At 42.9% G+C, this 14,578-nt stretch overlaps 1 protein-coding gene across 1 annotated transcript in view; it reads left to right on the forward strand.

Annotated features, from left to right (window-relative positions):
• The first annotated feature begins 2,331 nt into the window (after window positions 1–2,331).
• KCTD8 (potassium channel tetramerization domain containing 8) overlaps window positions 2,332–14,578 on the forward strand; it is a 99,503-nt gene continuing 87,256 nt past the window's right edge. Inside the window, exon 1 of the mRNA XM_066317068.1 lies at window positions 2,332–3,225. Coding sequence (XP_066173165.1) covers window positions 2,382–3,225 — 844 coding nt within the window. The 5' untranslated portion in view covers window positions 2,332–2,381. The remainder of the gene's footprint in view (window positions 3,226–14,578) is intronic.

Here is a 14,578-nt window from a genome sequence, read left to right on the forward strand (position 1 = left end):
CTGTTCTGCTGCAGCTGCAGGCTTCTGGAAGGGAGAAAAAACTGCAATTATCCTCTTGCTAATGGCACCACTCTGACATAGGACCAGTTCAGTGCTGCTCATAAGTGTGGTGCTGCAGTATCACAGCCATGCAATACTCTGGTATGAGTTGTCTTAGACACGGGCAAATTACTATTCTATATTACACATAAGACAGTGGACAGGAAATCTGGCCGCTTAGAAATCAGCAGAAACATTTCATCTGAGTCCTCAAGAGAAACAATATCCCCTGCAGAAATGAACAGGACAATGAAAACTGACTCCTCTCATACCCCAAGGAATTAAACCTACAGAACCATACAGCAAAATTGTCAATAAACAATGATGCCTTGCTTTCTTGTCCAGCAGTTTGAATGTTTTTTCTGGCCTTTAAGACAATTTCAAAGAAAATAAACGAGGAAAGGGACAAAATTTTACTTTGTTTCTTACAGTTATTTCTTTTTCCAAAATTATTAATTGATTTCAGTAAGTGGTCAAGGAGGGACACCACAGAAACCTTTCCTGAAATCTTTCCTGCATATTTGTTTGCATGCCGCTTTAACTTCCACAAAATTCTTATGTTTGAAGCACAACACATCTAATTTTCTAGGAGTTCTTTTTCAGTAAAAGACATGTAAAAGCTAAAGCAGTTCTCTCTAAACCCACATTTAGGGTTAGTCTATAGCAAATGAAGTGAGGAAAGTAGCACCATGGACAGATTCCTTCCACTGAAAGAGATCTCTAAGGCGGGTCGGATGAAGTGCTGCAGATGTGTATGTTAAAGCAGAGGAGTCTTCACTAGTGGTTTAAAGACCCTAAGCTTTGGATGACTGCTCATCTTGATCATAGCACACTAGTGAGGAAGGGACAGACAACAGCTATCTATCTACCTGCAAACTGCTGATTTTTACCCCCAGGCCTGAAGTTGCTCTTCTTTAACTGAAGAACAAGCTGGTCTCCTGCCCATGTGGCACAATTAGTGGCTAAATCCTCACCATTTAAAAGATTATTAAAAAACAAAGCTAAAGTGTTCCCATGTATGAAACACCCAGCTTAACAGCCACACTTTGATCTGGGGCTGGTAGTCAGAGAAACACAGTCAGGTTTAGGCTTCGCTTTTTACTGGCAAACACAATTGTACGTCTCTCAGCCAACACATGAGCACAAATCTGGGCTCTAACATATTCCGGCAGCATAGCCTCAAAATACATGCATCAGAAATCTGGATGCAGGTGAGCTGTGGCTCTTGCTAGAAACAAATAGAGAAAAAATTAAAAACTCTACTGCTTAAATAGAGTACAAATTGAGGCGCTTCACAGCCAAGAATCCAGACACTAATGTTGCAAATCAGTGTCTGTCATCTGGATCCTAAAGGCAGCTGGCTTTTTTTTTCCTGCTCTGAATCACCCCAATTCCATTGTCAATCTAGAGAGCATGCTAAGCTTCTCTGAAAATCAAGATCCCAGTGAGCCCTGCCACAGTGAAGCCTCACAACATCAAATACAGCATTTGTGTCCCACCAGGACCCATTAGATTTGTGCCACCAGCACAGTTGAGCGCTGGTTTCTTTTGTGCCCTCAATTAAATGCCCTCTTCACTCATACTAAAGGCACGCTGATAGAGGGAAGATGGGGAAAAATGCTGTCGTATGCATCCTGCTGGATGCTACTCTTGGAAGAGCGACCATCATTATAGCACTGCAAGTGTCGACCTGAGCGACAGCGTAAGAGAGGCAGAGGCATTTGGTGGAGGCTGGGAGATTTTCAAGGAGGGGGAAAAAAAAAAAATAATTTCAAAGCGAAGCCAGCCAGCCGAAGCGAGGGGAGGAGCCGGGTAGGGGCTTGGCTCTTTCCCGGGCCGAGGCTGGCAGCGCGGCAGCGCTTTGCCAAGTGGCAGCCGGCTCCGGCGGCCGCTCGCCCCGAGGCCAGCGCGGCTGCGGGCCCCGCGCCCGCCGGGAGCAGCAGGGCCGGGGGCGCTCGGCTCGGGTGGCGCCGGGCCGGGCCAGAGCAGCCCAGAGCAGCCCAGAGCCAGCCCAGAGCAGCCCAGAGCCAGCCCAGAGCCAGCCCAGAGCCAGCCCAGCCCAGCCCAGCCCAGCCCGTCCCAGCGCCGGGCAGCGAGGGGCCGCCCGGGCCGGGCTCCTGCCGCCCGCTGCCGCGCCGGAGGGCGGCGGAGCAGCGGCTCCGTCCAGGCGCTTCCGGGCGCGCCGGGCGGCGGGGGAAGGAGGAGAAGGAGGAGGAGGAGGAGGAGGAGGAGGAGGAGGAGGAAGGGAGGTGTGGGTGGAGGGGAGGGGAGGGAAGGAGGGGTGGAGGGAGGCCGGCTTTTTTAGGAGGGAGACCCTCCTTCGCGGCCGCCCGCTCGCAGCCATGGCTTTGAAGGAGGCGGGCGGCAGCATCCTGCCCATCAGCGACATGGTATCGGGGCCGTCGGGCTCGCCGTTCCCCGAGGTGGTGGAGCTGAACGTGGGGGGCCAGGTGTACGTGACGAGGCACTCCACGCTGCTCAGCGTCCCGGACAGCACGCTGGCCACCATGTTCTCCCCGTGCCGGGGCGGCCCGGCGGCGGCCCGCCAGCTGCCCAGGGACAGCCGGGCGCGCTTCTTCATCGACCGCGACGGCTTCCTCTTCAGGTACGTGCTGGATTACCTGCGGGACAAGCAGCTGGCGCTGCCCGAGCACTTCCCCGAGAAGGAACGGCTCCTGCGGGAGGCCGAGTACTTCCAGCTGGGCGACCTGGTGAAGCTGCTGTCGCCCAAGGTCACCAAGCAGAGCTCGCTCAACGACGAGGGCTGCCAGAGCGACCTGGAGGATAGCAACTCGCAGGGCAGCAGCGACCGGCTTCAGCGGGCGGCGCTGGACAAGCGCTCGGGCTTCCTCACCGTGGGCTACCGCGGCTCCTACACCACGGTGCGGGACAACCAGGCGGACGCCAAGTTCCGCCGCGTCGCCCGCATCATGGTGTGCGGTAGGATCGCCCTGGCCAAGGAGGTCTTCGGAGAGACCCTCAACGAGAGCCGTGACCCCGACCGGCCCCCCGAGAAGTACACCTCCCGCTTCTACCTCAAATTCACCTACCTGGAACAAGCCTTCGACCGGCTCTCTGAGGCGGGCTTCCACATGGTGGCTTGCAACTCCACCGGCACCGCCGCCTTCATCAACCAGTACAGGGACGACAAGATCTGGAGCAGCTACACGGAGTACATCTTCTTCAGTAAGTGCTGCCCTCGTCCCCGGCCGGTGTGCCCCTAAAGTACAGCTGCCCCCTCAGAGCCCTTGCTGTCCCAAAGCAACACGTAGCTGGAGAGAAATGGGGGCTGCCCCGTTTCCCCTCGTTGCGCTCTGTCCCCGCCATAGTTCACATTTCATTCTGTGCGTTGTGGAGGCGGGACGGGACTGTCTGAAATGAATGCCCCGTCCGGAGCGAACGCGGGAGCTTTCCCTGGGCACCCTCCGCGGGCAGCCTGGGCTGGTGCCGCCTTTCAGTGCCGGGAGGAGAGGCAGCCCCCAGTGTCGGGGTGTCCCGGGGGAAGGCTCACTGGGGCGGGGGCTGCGGCCTCGGGGCGGGTGTCCCTGTCCCTGTCCCTGTCCCCGTCCCTGTCCCTGTCCCCGTCCCCGTCCCTGTCCCTGTCCCTGTCCCGGCTCCGGTGCGGAGGGTCGCGGTGCTCCCCGCCAGCCAGGCGACGCAGAGATCCCCGAGCAAGGAAAGGGTTTAATATTTTATCGCTGCATTTCCTTGGAGTGAGCGCACTGCGCCTGGGCACGGTCCCCGTGAGGGAAGGGGCAGCGAGGGCACGGCCAACTTCCCGAGGAGCAAGAAAGAGGCTGGCTCCAAGGCGGGCAAAAATCGGAGAAGAGAAAATAAACCGCTCCATAGCCATTATGCAGCTCGTAAGCGACTTGGCTGGTTGGCTGTGGGTAGCCTTAAAGGTTTCGGGTCACTCGCAGATCAGAAAGCCGAGCGATGACGAATGAGTTTCAATCTGGTGAAGTATGTAGTGCTATGTAGGGCACTGACTGAGCAGCGGGATCGGGTCACGGAACCGCAGCTGGATGGAGAACACCATCCCCTGGCAGAGATTTGTCTTTGGAGAAGGCAGAGGCAGCCTTAAACATTACAGATGTGTTTGAGAGGCGAGCGAGCCGGCAGAGGAGAGAGGTGTTCTTGCATTCACTTATTCTTTTCCTGCCTCTGTGCGGTCTCACGCTCCCTGAGCAAAGGAGGGATGAATTGGCAGAGCCTCTGCCTGCCTCTGTGGTGAGGTGGGAGATGCAGCCTCTAACTTCACTAGTAAGGCAGCTGAACAGAAGCAACTTGTTTGCCCTGCAAAACTGGACTTAGGCACGGTATCTAACAGAGGAGGGAGATGTGAATGGTTTTCTGCTGGGAGGAGAAATTTATATTGCTCTATATTGTGTAGTTGGTGACTTCCATTTGCTGAGCAGACTTTGAGTACTCAGATCAGTCTCTGAAACTGGATGAAAACAATTTTTGAAGATTCATTGCGTAACTTATCACTGGTCATATTTCAATAGGATATGCGAAAACTGAGCCCTAGAGGAGCTTCACATTCTCCTGAGTGGAATTCTGTCATGTATTTTTACATGATTATTAAACCTTCTTTCTCAGAAAATTCGATAATTATTTTCTAAATAGTAAAATTTCCTTCTTGAAATAGTATGTACTGTTTGCTTAGAAATAGATTTGTAGGGGTATAATTTTTTGTGTGCATTTGTGATGCTCATATAATGTTTAGGTTATTTTTTGTGTGTATGTTATGATGAAGTTGCTGTATAGAATAGTCCTCTAATTCACATCAGTGTTCCAAATTAATCCCCAGTGTAATACCACTGATTTATTTGGAATAATGCCAGGGATGAACTGGATGTTGTATGTAGTGATTTTTGTTTTGGTTTTTAGTCTTCAAGCTTCTGATGTTGTGAAAAGTAAAACAGTTAATTACTTAAATTGATGCAGTTAACTGAAAATTTATGGTTTTGCTTAATTTTTTGGGTGGGGGTTTGTTTTTACTTCTGAATGCAAAATAACGGCTAAGATAAAAAATGGGCTGAAAAGATGTTGAGCATATTTTAATTTTGGTTGCTTGCTATGCATTTAGAAACTTTTGTATAGTAACTTGTTTTATGATCAGATACATTTCTCTGAAATATAGCAAGATGGAAACAACACTTAAGAAAATCACCAAAGTGGGAAGAGAAACATGTGAAACAGTGCCTGAAGTAAATGCTTCAGCTTTTTTTGTCTTTTTTTTTTTTAAGTCTGACAAGATATCCTGTTGATGGAGACTGTTGATAAAACAGCACTTTATTATAATAGCAATTAGAATATGCCCCAGATGGATTGTGTGTGTGCTGCTGCCTTGCCTGACAGCTGCACAAGAATCCAGCAAAGGGAGAGTGAACCTTGGAAGCCTTGTGCTCTGCACCAAGACTGAGAAGAGGGATCAGGGCTATTGGCTGTAAGCTCTCCAATAGCATTAGCCAGGACCGTGTTCCTTCCTTGCTCTTGAGCAGAGCTTAATAGACAAGGAGAAGAGCAGTTGCTTTTCAGTTTATCCCTTGCAAAATGTCCCCATGAACCCCAAAAAGGAAGCAGTTCTAGGGTGAGAAGTGGCTGATTTCAAGGGCTCTCATTTCCAATCCTGGACTGTGTCTTACATGCAAAAAAACCATCAAGATGATTAGGGAGCTTATTCCAGTATTGGACAGTGCCTGAGAATTAATTTGGTGCTAGCAAAGAAGAAACCTAGTTTTATATCCCACTGGAAAAAGCTGTACCTGCATTTGCATTTGTTATTCACAGCATGAGCATCTGCAACCAGCAGCAACTGTATTATTTGTTGGTCTGTAAGTCCATAGCAGTCACATAAGCTTCTTTTTCACCATTTCTCCTGAGGATTGTGGGCAATTCTGTTTCCCAGTAATGGTAGATAGTAAAGTGATTGGAAACATACATGAGGATATATTCATTCTGCCCATTTTCTGAGGTCGTAAGATGCTGAATCAGTTTCTCCCCAAGACCTACTAAAGAAAGACAAAGGTTTAATCTGTGGTTTGTGAAACACATTTCAGGTCTGTTTCTAGGATCTTTCAAACTTTGGTAGGTTTTTTGAGTTGAAATTATCATCTATCACTTTTCTAAAAAAATTGAAATTACTATATATTCTTAAACATTCTGGAAGATCAAATTCACCTGGGATAATGCATATATATTTAACTCGTTTATGAGCTGCCTAATATCTGAGGATAGAGGAGTAGGTGCAGACTAATTCTGGCTGAGGAACCAGAGGTTGTTGGACACTGCTTAATGGGAAATAACACGTCAGCCTTTGGCAATGTGTCATGACAAATACAAAACCAGATTTCCTTCTTAGTATGTATAAATCCTGTATTAAGTTCTTCGCCCCTAGTGGTGTTTTAGCTATCATGTATGCAATGACAGATTCATTTGTCTACACAGTTAGTACATGGCCAGAATTTAGTCTGTACCTTGCATTGGTGGCTCAGTTCTGAAAAGTGCTCATAGATCAGTTCCACATGTCCATTACAAATCCTGTCTTTGTCTCTTAATGGTCAAAAGAGCAAACTCCTACATGGACTCTTTATTGGAGAATCTTTTTTACTTTTGTTTGTTTGTTTTTCGTTTTTTTGTTTTTTTTTTTTTTTTTTCTCCATGTTAACAAGATTCCCACCTTAATACACATGAGTATGTGTTGGGTTAGGTCGGTGTAACATGAAATGCATGTGCAGAAGGATGCTCAAACTCTTCTAGTGCTTAGTTTCACACTGCCATAGAGGATGACAGATTAATTAAATTACCTGTTGATATGCAATAGGTTAGGCCTTCACAAAAGTTGCTTCTAACTGGACACAGGAGACCTTAATTCTTCCTGTGGCTGCAAGTGCTGTAACATGTTTTCTGTTAGCTGACACCTTTGTGAGAAAAGGGTGAAGTGTACATGTTTAATGGTTTAGGGGGATTTTTGTTGTTGTTGTTGTTGTTCATGGTATCTCTCAGTACTGTTGTGTAATGCAAGATTGCCTGTGCATGCTTTTACTAGTTTTTTTTCTTCTGGAGAATCTAATTAGTCCTAATGGATTTTACTTTTAGCATCTGCTATGCAATGTGACTTAGGGGTGTTGAGAGTATTGTGCTCTGTGAAAGCTTAGTGTGGTGAACTGACATCTTTATTATGAGAAGAATACAGTGATATTTCCTGAAAACTTTGACATCTTTTCTATGTTGACACTCCTGTTTCACATATGACAGTTTCTGTATTCCTTTTCTTTTCTTTTTGTTTTGTAGCAGGTGACATTAGTGTTGATTTATGGTGCTTATTTTCCACTTGAAGTCACAGCACTCTGAGATTACACTGGATGCTGTGGAAATTGTCATAAACAAGTGATCATAATTTTGTAATCAGATGGGGAATAAGCGGTTGGAAGCAATGAATTTTTAGGAGGCAGTATGGTGTTTTGAAAAGAAAAAACAAACCCAAACTCAAACAAAATGATACGAGCAACTCTCCCCCAAAAGCCCGCCAGACAACAACAGAAACCTAACCAACATTGATTGTGTCATTGCATGAAAAATACTTTGAGGCATTAGTTGCCCTGTAAGTGCCAAATCCTGTTCAGCATCCCAGTGGGATAGTGAAGGGTTGGTGGGTTGGCAAATAACTCTAAACTGCCCTTTCAAGGGCAGAGTGGTGTGAGAGCCATCCTGCAAGTGGTCACTGTGACTGCTCTCCATCCATTTCTGCATCTTTGGTGGAGGTTTTAATATGTGGAGTGTATCTCTCTATCTATTTTTTCTTTTTAATCTGGGCTAAATATATGTAAGACATTGAGGAGAAAAAGGAGACCAAGAATAAGAAAGAGAAAGGTATTACATCTCTGTGACACATGGAGATAAATTTGGACAATTTTCTTTGAATCTGGACCAGAGCCTCAAAGATTAGAGTAGAAATTTTTGGTGTAATGGGATGATGTGAAGGATTAAATCAGTATCACACACACAGTGTAGAAAAACTTTAGATTTCTAACAGTTTCAAGATCTAGAAATGTTGTTTCTGACAGGACTATTGAGCAAAGCCCTTTAAAGAGATTTTTGTAGGCAATCCTTTGACTTTGGAAATCTGACACAGAACTTCAGGATGTTCTGTTTTAGGATTTCAGCTCAACTCTTAATACAGTTTAAAATTAAATAAATAATAGGCTTCCCCTTATCTTGTCATTCTTCCAAAATATATGTTCCTGAATGCAAAGGGATGAATCAAAGTGTGCAGTCATAATTAGGAATATAAGAATATTACTCTTATGCTGCCACTTGATATAGCATGTGATAATCTAGTCTACTGAAACTGGTATTCTGATATTAGTCATCATTTCAACGAATAGACTTTATCTCAGAATTATTTTAAAATATGAGATTAAAAAGAACTTTGAACAGATTTGACTTTTTAATAAAAAATTAATATAACCTGCATTCCTCTTCAGCTGATATAAAGACACTGCTGCAGTAAAAAACTGTGCCAAGGATCCTCTTGATTTTTTTTACACTTCAATCAAAATATGCATAACTCAATACAATGATTTGTGATCACATTTTATCAATTGTCTCCACTTGCTGGTCTTCCTATGGTAAAATAATATTTTTAAGTATTGTGTAGCCTTTTTAATATTTAGAGCTGAGTGTTGAAAATGCTGTGTGGTATTTTAAAAATAGAAATAGAGATTAACTAAGAAAATCAACTATCCTGGATATTATATACCAGGATCAATGCTAGGTAAATAATAAGCAAGACTTGATGGAAGCAGCTGTTACTTCTGATGTCAGGAAATGGAAACACACTGGATTTGATATTATCCCAGGCTGGTATCTCTTGTGGATTACTTGGGGAAAAAAGTGACAGTGTTAGAAAAGCTGACTTTGCTGGATCTGTAATATTTTGCAGGAGAACCACTTCTTGGTGTCAGATCATTTCATAGATTTTCAAGGATTTATGACAGTAGTTGCAGGGAATTGTTTATTTTTCCACAGTAAGATGAGCAAATCATATTTTATTTTTTCTTTAGTGTCAACATGAAATTCTAGTTATCTACTGTGCAAGCACAGGAGTTATGCATACAAAAGATTTCCTTTTAGAATGGTTCCAGGCAGATGATGTAAAATTAAAACATTACTGCTAATAAAATAGATTTTGCAATGTTTGCTTTCTCAGTATCATATGGCTGGCATTTCACTATGGCTGGTCTTCTCCTTTGCTGCAAATACCACGTCCATTACACTGTGGTGAGAATTTGTGTGGCAAACAAAAATTCACTGAGATTTGCACCAGGAGGGTGTTCATTGATTGTCACATTATCCCCTTTCTTGCCATAGTTCCGCATTTAAACACAGGTCTCCAGAAATTAAAAACTGTTCAGGCAGGGCTCTTGGAGGTCAAAAGATGCTGTGGGTGTGAGGAGAGCAGAGGCAAGGAAAGAGCCTCTTCTTGGTCCAGCTGAACACCAGCATGGGCTGGACAAAGCAGCCAGTGGTCATCAGTCATAACCAGTTCAAGGATGAGCTCAGAATACCCATATGGGTCAAGAAGGAAAGGGTACAGGGTGGTGTGCATCCATCTCACCCTTCTGGGGTCCTGAGCAGCTCAAGACTGGTGTGGTGCTTAGTGGAGCTTGCAGCCAGCTCAGCATTGCCCTTGGTTGTCTGGGCAGGTCCTGGGTGTCACACTCCATGGGAGAGGCGAGCGCTGCAGCTCTGCGTGTGCTCCCAGAGTTTTCTTCAGATTTTCTGTCTCCAGTTTTGGAATACTTTACTACTAGAGTCACGTAAGAAGTCTGTTACAGAGTTAAGCTGGCCAGGGCTGTGTTTGCAGGCTTTTTCACACTACAGACTGCTTATTTGGTTGGTGGTTATTTGACTGCGATTGAAAAAAAGTTGGAGGCACTCTACCAGCTAAGATCCTAACCTGACAAACTGATGTTATTTTTATGTCCAAGGATGATTTTGTTTCACTTCTCCTTACAAGACCTTTATTTCCTAAAGCATGTGGAGTACTAATGCCACTCAAATCATAGCTCTTTTATAAACCAAACCACTCGAAGTCCAGCGGAAAATCCTTAAAAAAAATTACTAGGCCAATTTCATTTTGCTTTCGCAAATCAAATGCTTCATGATGGATTTCCTGGGGAGGTTGTTCACTTCAGCTTGATCAAACTGCATATTCTTTTTCAGAAGAAGTAATTTATACTCTACTTAAAATTCATATATTGAATAAACGTTAGGAGAAAAAAAAGTCCTGTGGGTAAAATATCATTCTCAGCAGAGATGAAGTGTTTTTATTTAAATGTTTTGTATTATTTTTATTTTTTATTTTAAGCCAGTAATTGGACATTTGGCTTTTACCTCATATAAATTCAAGAATATTCAGTGAAATAATTTCTTTGGTTTTTGTTTCTTCTTTGACCGAAATGGAACTAATGATTTATATAAGGACCAACAGTGTGTGACATTCAGAATTAAGTTCCATTCAAAATTGCAGCTTCACTGGGACTGAAGCAACAACTAGCCTTATGCTAGTCCCTTTCATAAAGGTGAAATTCAAACTACACAATAACACAGGTTATTTGGCTTCATAATGGTTTTTAATACACAAAATCCTGTAAGGAGTTAAGCAGTGATGATCTGTAATTTTCATGGCAACTTAAGAAATTAGTGCCTTTCCATTTTGGTTGTATTTCATTAGATTGTGGTAACTAAACTTAGCATATTATATTCGTTACATTTTGACTGTGCAGTTTCAGAAGACAAACTAAAGGGTGCATCTTGCTGCAAGGTGCTGTTCCATTCATACCATCATAGCTCTAAATATTTTGGGGACTTCACCGGTAAAATCACAGCGGTGTTAATGAGCTTCATTATTCTAGCAAGAAGATGAATACAACGCTTTAAAAACTTTTATACAAATACTGTCTGGGAAATTACTTTTACCTTGCCTTTCCCAGGGTTGCTCAGAAGAGGAGATATGCCTTCAGAGATACAGAGATTTGCCCATTCTTTGTGCTGTGGGGTCTGCCTGGCCTTAAGCAGTGTGGAGACTGCTTTGAGTTACAGCTGATGCAGTGATTCCTTCATCAGTATCATGCAGCTGAAAGTAGCTGGGTCAAATGTAGTTGTGCCCTTTCTCATAGTTGCCAACACGCCTGAGCCCTGTGGCAGTCTGAGCAAGAGGTGCAGAGACAGGGGCTGCTGCCACTGCCTCTGGGTTGGCTTTGTACTGCTCCAGCCACCTTCCCTGTTTTCTGTCCCAATCACATGCACTTGGCAAATAAAGAAAACTAGAGTAGCTTATAGAATAAAAAATAATAGTCTTTCATTTTGAAGGGAGTGGTACAACAGTTAAAAAAAAATCTGTGAATGACTCAATGCAGAGACAATTCAATTACAAATACAACTGCTTGTGGCAACTAGTGCACTGAAATAGGTATTCTGCACACCTCTTCAGGGTTAGAAGGTGTGGGTTGGGAAACTGAGGGGGAAAATCAACGTTATCATTGACTTTTATATGTGAAAGTAAATATTCCAAGTGTTTGCTTAGCATGCATTCAGTTGTATTGTAATTACTACTTATAGACTTCTCTTTGCATTAGCAGAAAGATATTATTCAGAAACTAAGTCAGTATATTTTATTTTTTGTATAAATAAACTTAACAATAACCTCCAAATGCATTTGTATTTTTTCTCTTTCATCCTTGCTGGGTTTTACCCTTTAGTAGTATTAACAAGTATTCCCAAAGAGAGGAGTGCTACTGCTCAGGGATTCTTGCCACATTTTGTTGTAAACATTCTCCTGCAACTTAACTTAGAAGGGAAATTGTTCTATATTTTATTGGATGTAGATCTTCAGAGGTTCTTTCAAGGATTACAGCTATGTCAGTGTATTCCACGGAAGTTATTCAAAGTGTACTATCATTCCAAAAGCTTTGTATCAGTGAATATTTTATATATGTCACATGGATCTGTGAAACTCTGTACTTAATAATAGGAGCAAAAAGGTCCAGTATTGCATATATTCATGATTATATAAATATTTTTTTTCTGCAAAAGGGTTACTTTCATAACCTCTTACTAACAGTTTAATTAAATGAGATTCCTCCTCTTTTGCTACTCAAATCATCATTAAAACCACCATACCTGCAGAACTATGAGAATGATGAATGTCCATTTTGTGTATACATAAGTATTCTTTAACACTCTGGTTCTTAATCCAAGTTTTTTTCATTCTCATTGAAACTCATGATAAAAAAAAAAAAAGAAAAAAAAAAAAAAAAAGAAAATCAACTACAGAAGGGCTGGAAGGCAGATAAAATAAATCAGTAAAATTGAGTGCCAACAGTTTAATCAGTATAATGTGTAGATAATACAGTGGAGAAAAATTAAAACTAAACAAAACTTTTTGATATTTTTTTTTTGTAAACACATTTTCTTTTCCTTTCACAGTCACTCTTTTATGGGCAGTCACTTCTCAGTATTGTTCTTTTCAGACAGCTGTTACTATTTCTGTTGTTAATGCCTACTGTGGCTTTTGAGCAGTTCTAAAACAAAGCAGAGGCATGGCTACTCTTGTCTTTCCATCTATTTTTGTCTCTTTGCAGTGTTTGGTAATATAAATATCACTCATTCTGTCCTTCTAAAAATACCATTATACAGCTTTATACAAATGTGATCAATATTGCTGAAGCTACATGGATTTCAGGGAGAAAAAAGAAGAAACAAAATAATATAGCTATATATGATGCAAGAGAGAATGGGACTGTTGTTGAAGCAAGGTTGTTTCTGTCCTCTTTTAATTTCAAAATTTTGGCATCGAATCCCACACGTGCCCTTCTACATGACTTACCCATTTGAAGTACACCTTCTTTGGAGAGGGAGTTTTCAGAATCTGTGTGTGTAGTTAAACCTTATCCCATTTAAAGAGTAAAACAAAAATCTTTAAGGAATGGAGCTAAAAGCACTGTAATTAGCAATCCTGCTTGGAATTTTTACTTTCCCAGGACCCATAGACTTCAAATTTCTGTTCCCAATCCCTCAGAAAGCTGAGCTTGTTTACCTATCTTAACGTTGTCATAGCTTGCAAATATAAATTTATCACCCTCGCACTGTCAGTTTGTTTCTGGGGATATAGGAAATGGTTATAACCTCTCTAAACCTTGTAAACAGAGACACAGTCTGTGTGGTTTTGTTCCCCACAAACCATACAGAGTAGCAGATAATGACATACTTTGCCTTCAAAATAACCTTGTAGTTCTTTAGGATAGAAGGGACAAACTTTTCAGAACTGTTTCTTATTTAGATTATTTGAAGGTTATTGGAATTTTTGAAGTTTTTACCTCGTAACCTGCTAAGTTTATATCTTCACATGACTTTTAGCTGTCTAGTAGTTCAGCCTCCAGCTGAACAGCACACATTTTTATTCCTCTACTTTCAGCATTTATTTTTTCCACTTGTAGCTGATGTAGTTTGGTGTCTAAATTGGTGGAATTATGCCCCTAAATAATTGCATCTGTGATCACATTTGATTACAGGAAGCAGAATGTGCTCGTGGCAGAGGAGATTAGGTTAAATGCTGTCTAATCAGTTCCCCAGTGACTGTCTCCTGGCAGTGCTTCCTTCCTAAATCCCATTCCTAGGGATGCCATGAATAAAAGCTGCGTGCCCTGTGCAAGTCCCTGTCTTCAGAAGATGGTTTTGCTTTTCTGATTGGAGGGGTCTGACATGGGCTTAGGAGCAAGGCTGAACATTGGTCACCCTTGCCAAAAGGTCGTGGTGTGTGCTCATGGTGTTTTTGGGTGGGCTTGGCAAGGTGGCTGTGAGAGCAAAGCTCTCATAAAGCTGGAGAGTGTCTGTGTGCTGCCTTGGGGTCTGCCATCCCCAGGGGGACAGCTGGCGTGGGTCCTGGGCAGGGGGGGGAAACCCAGTGTGTCTGTCAGGGCTGTTGCAGCCTTGGGGGTGTCCCATGGGTATGTATATACATATTTACATATATACACATCTATTTGCTGGTATTCACAGGGGCCATGTCTCCTCTCTGTGAATACCAGCAAATAAAGCAAGAGCTGCATCCTCCATCCTTTGGCCAGGTGCCATAATCACAGGTCTGCTTCAGTGCTTCAGGGCCAGAGCAATGAGTCAGGGTGGGGCATTCCACAATTTAAAAACTTGTTCTATCACAAAATACATGAGAAATAACTCCTTGAGTTATATTTATGCAGGAAAACCAAAGGGTTCTTGGTCAAAGGCAACAGTAAGACCAGAGTTGCATCTAACTAATATTTTTGCAGTACAAAATGGCACATCCTTTGTGTTCCTGCAACCATGCTGCTGAATCAGCTTAAATTCAATAGCAACCTCAAACTTAATATAGTTAATCTAAATATTCTTTATTTGTCTGCAAAGTATGGAGGGACAAAAGCAGTTGTTATAAGCAATAGGTAACCTGAAATTTTTTTAAAAAATGAGGAAAGTTATTTGCTTTTTAGAC

Source organism: Sylvia atricapilla, chromosome 4, assembly GCF_009819655.1.
Source record: "Sylvia atricapilla isolate bSylAtr1 chromosome 4, bSylAtr1.pri, whole genome shotgun sequence".
NCBI classification, from domain to species: domain Eukaryota; kingdom Metazoa; phylum Chordata; class Aves; order Passeriformes; family Sylviidae; genus Sylvia; species Sylvia atricapilla.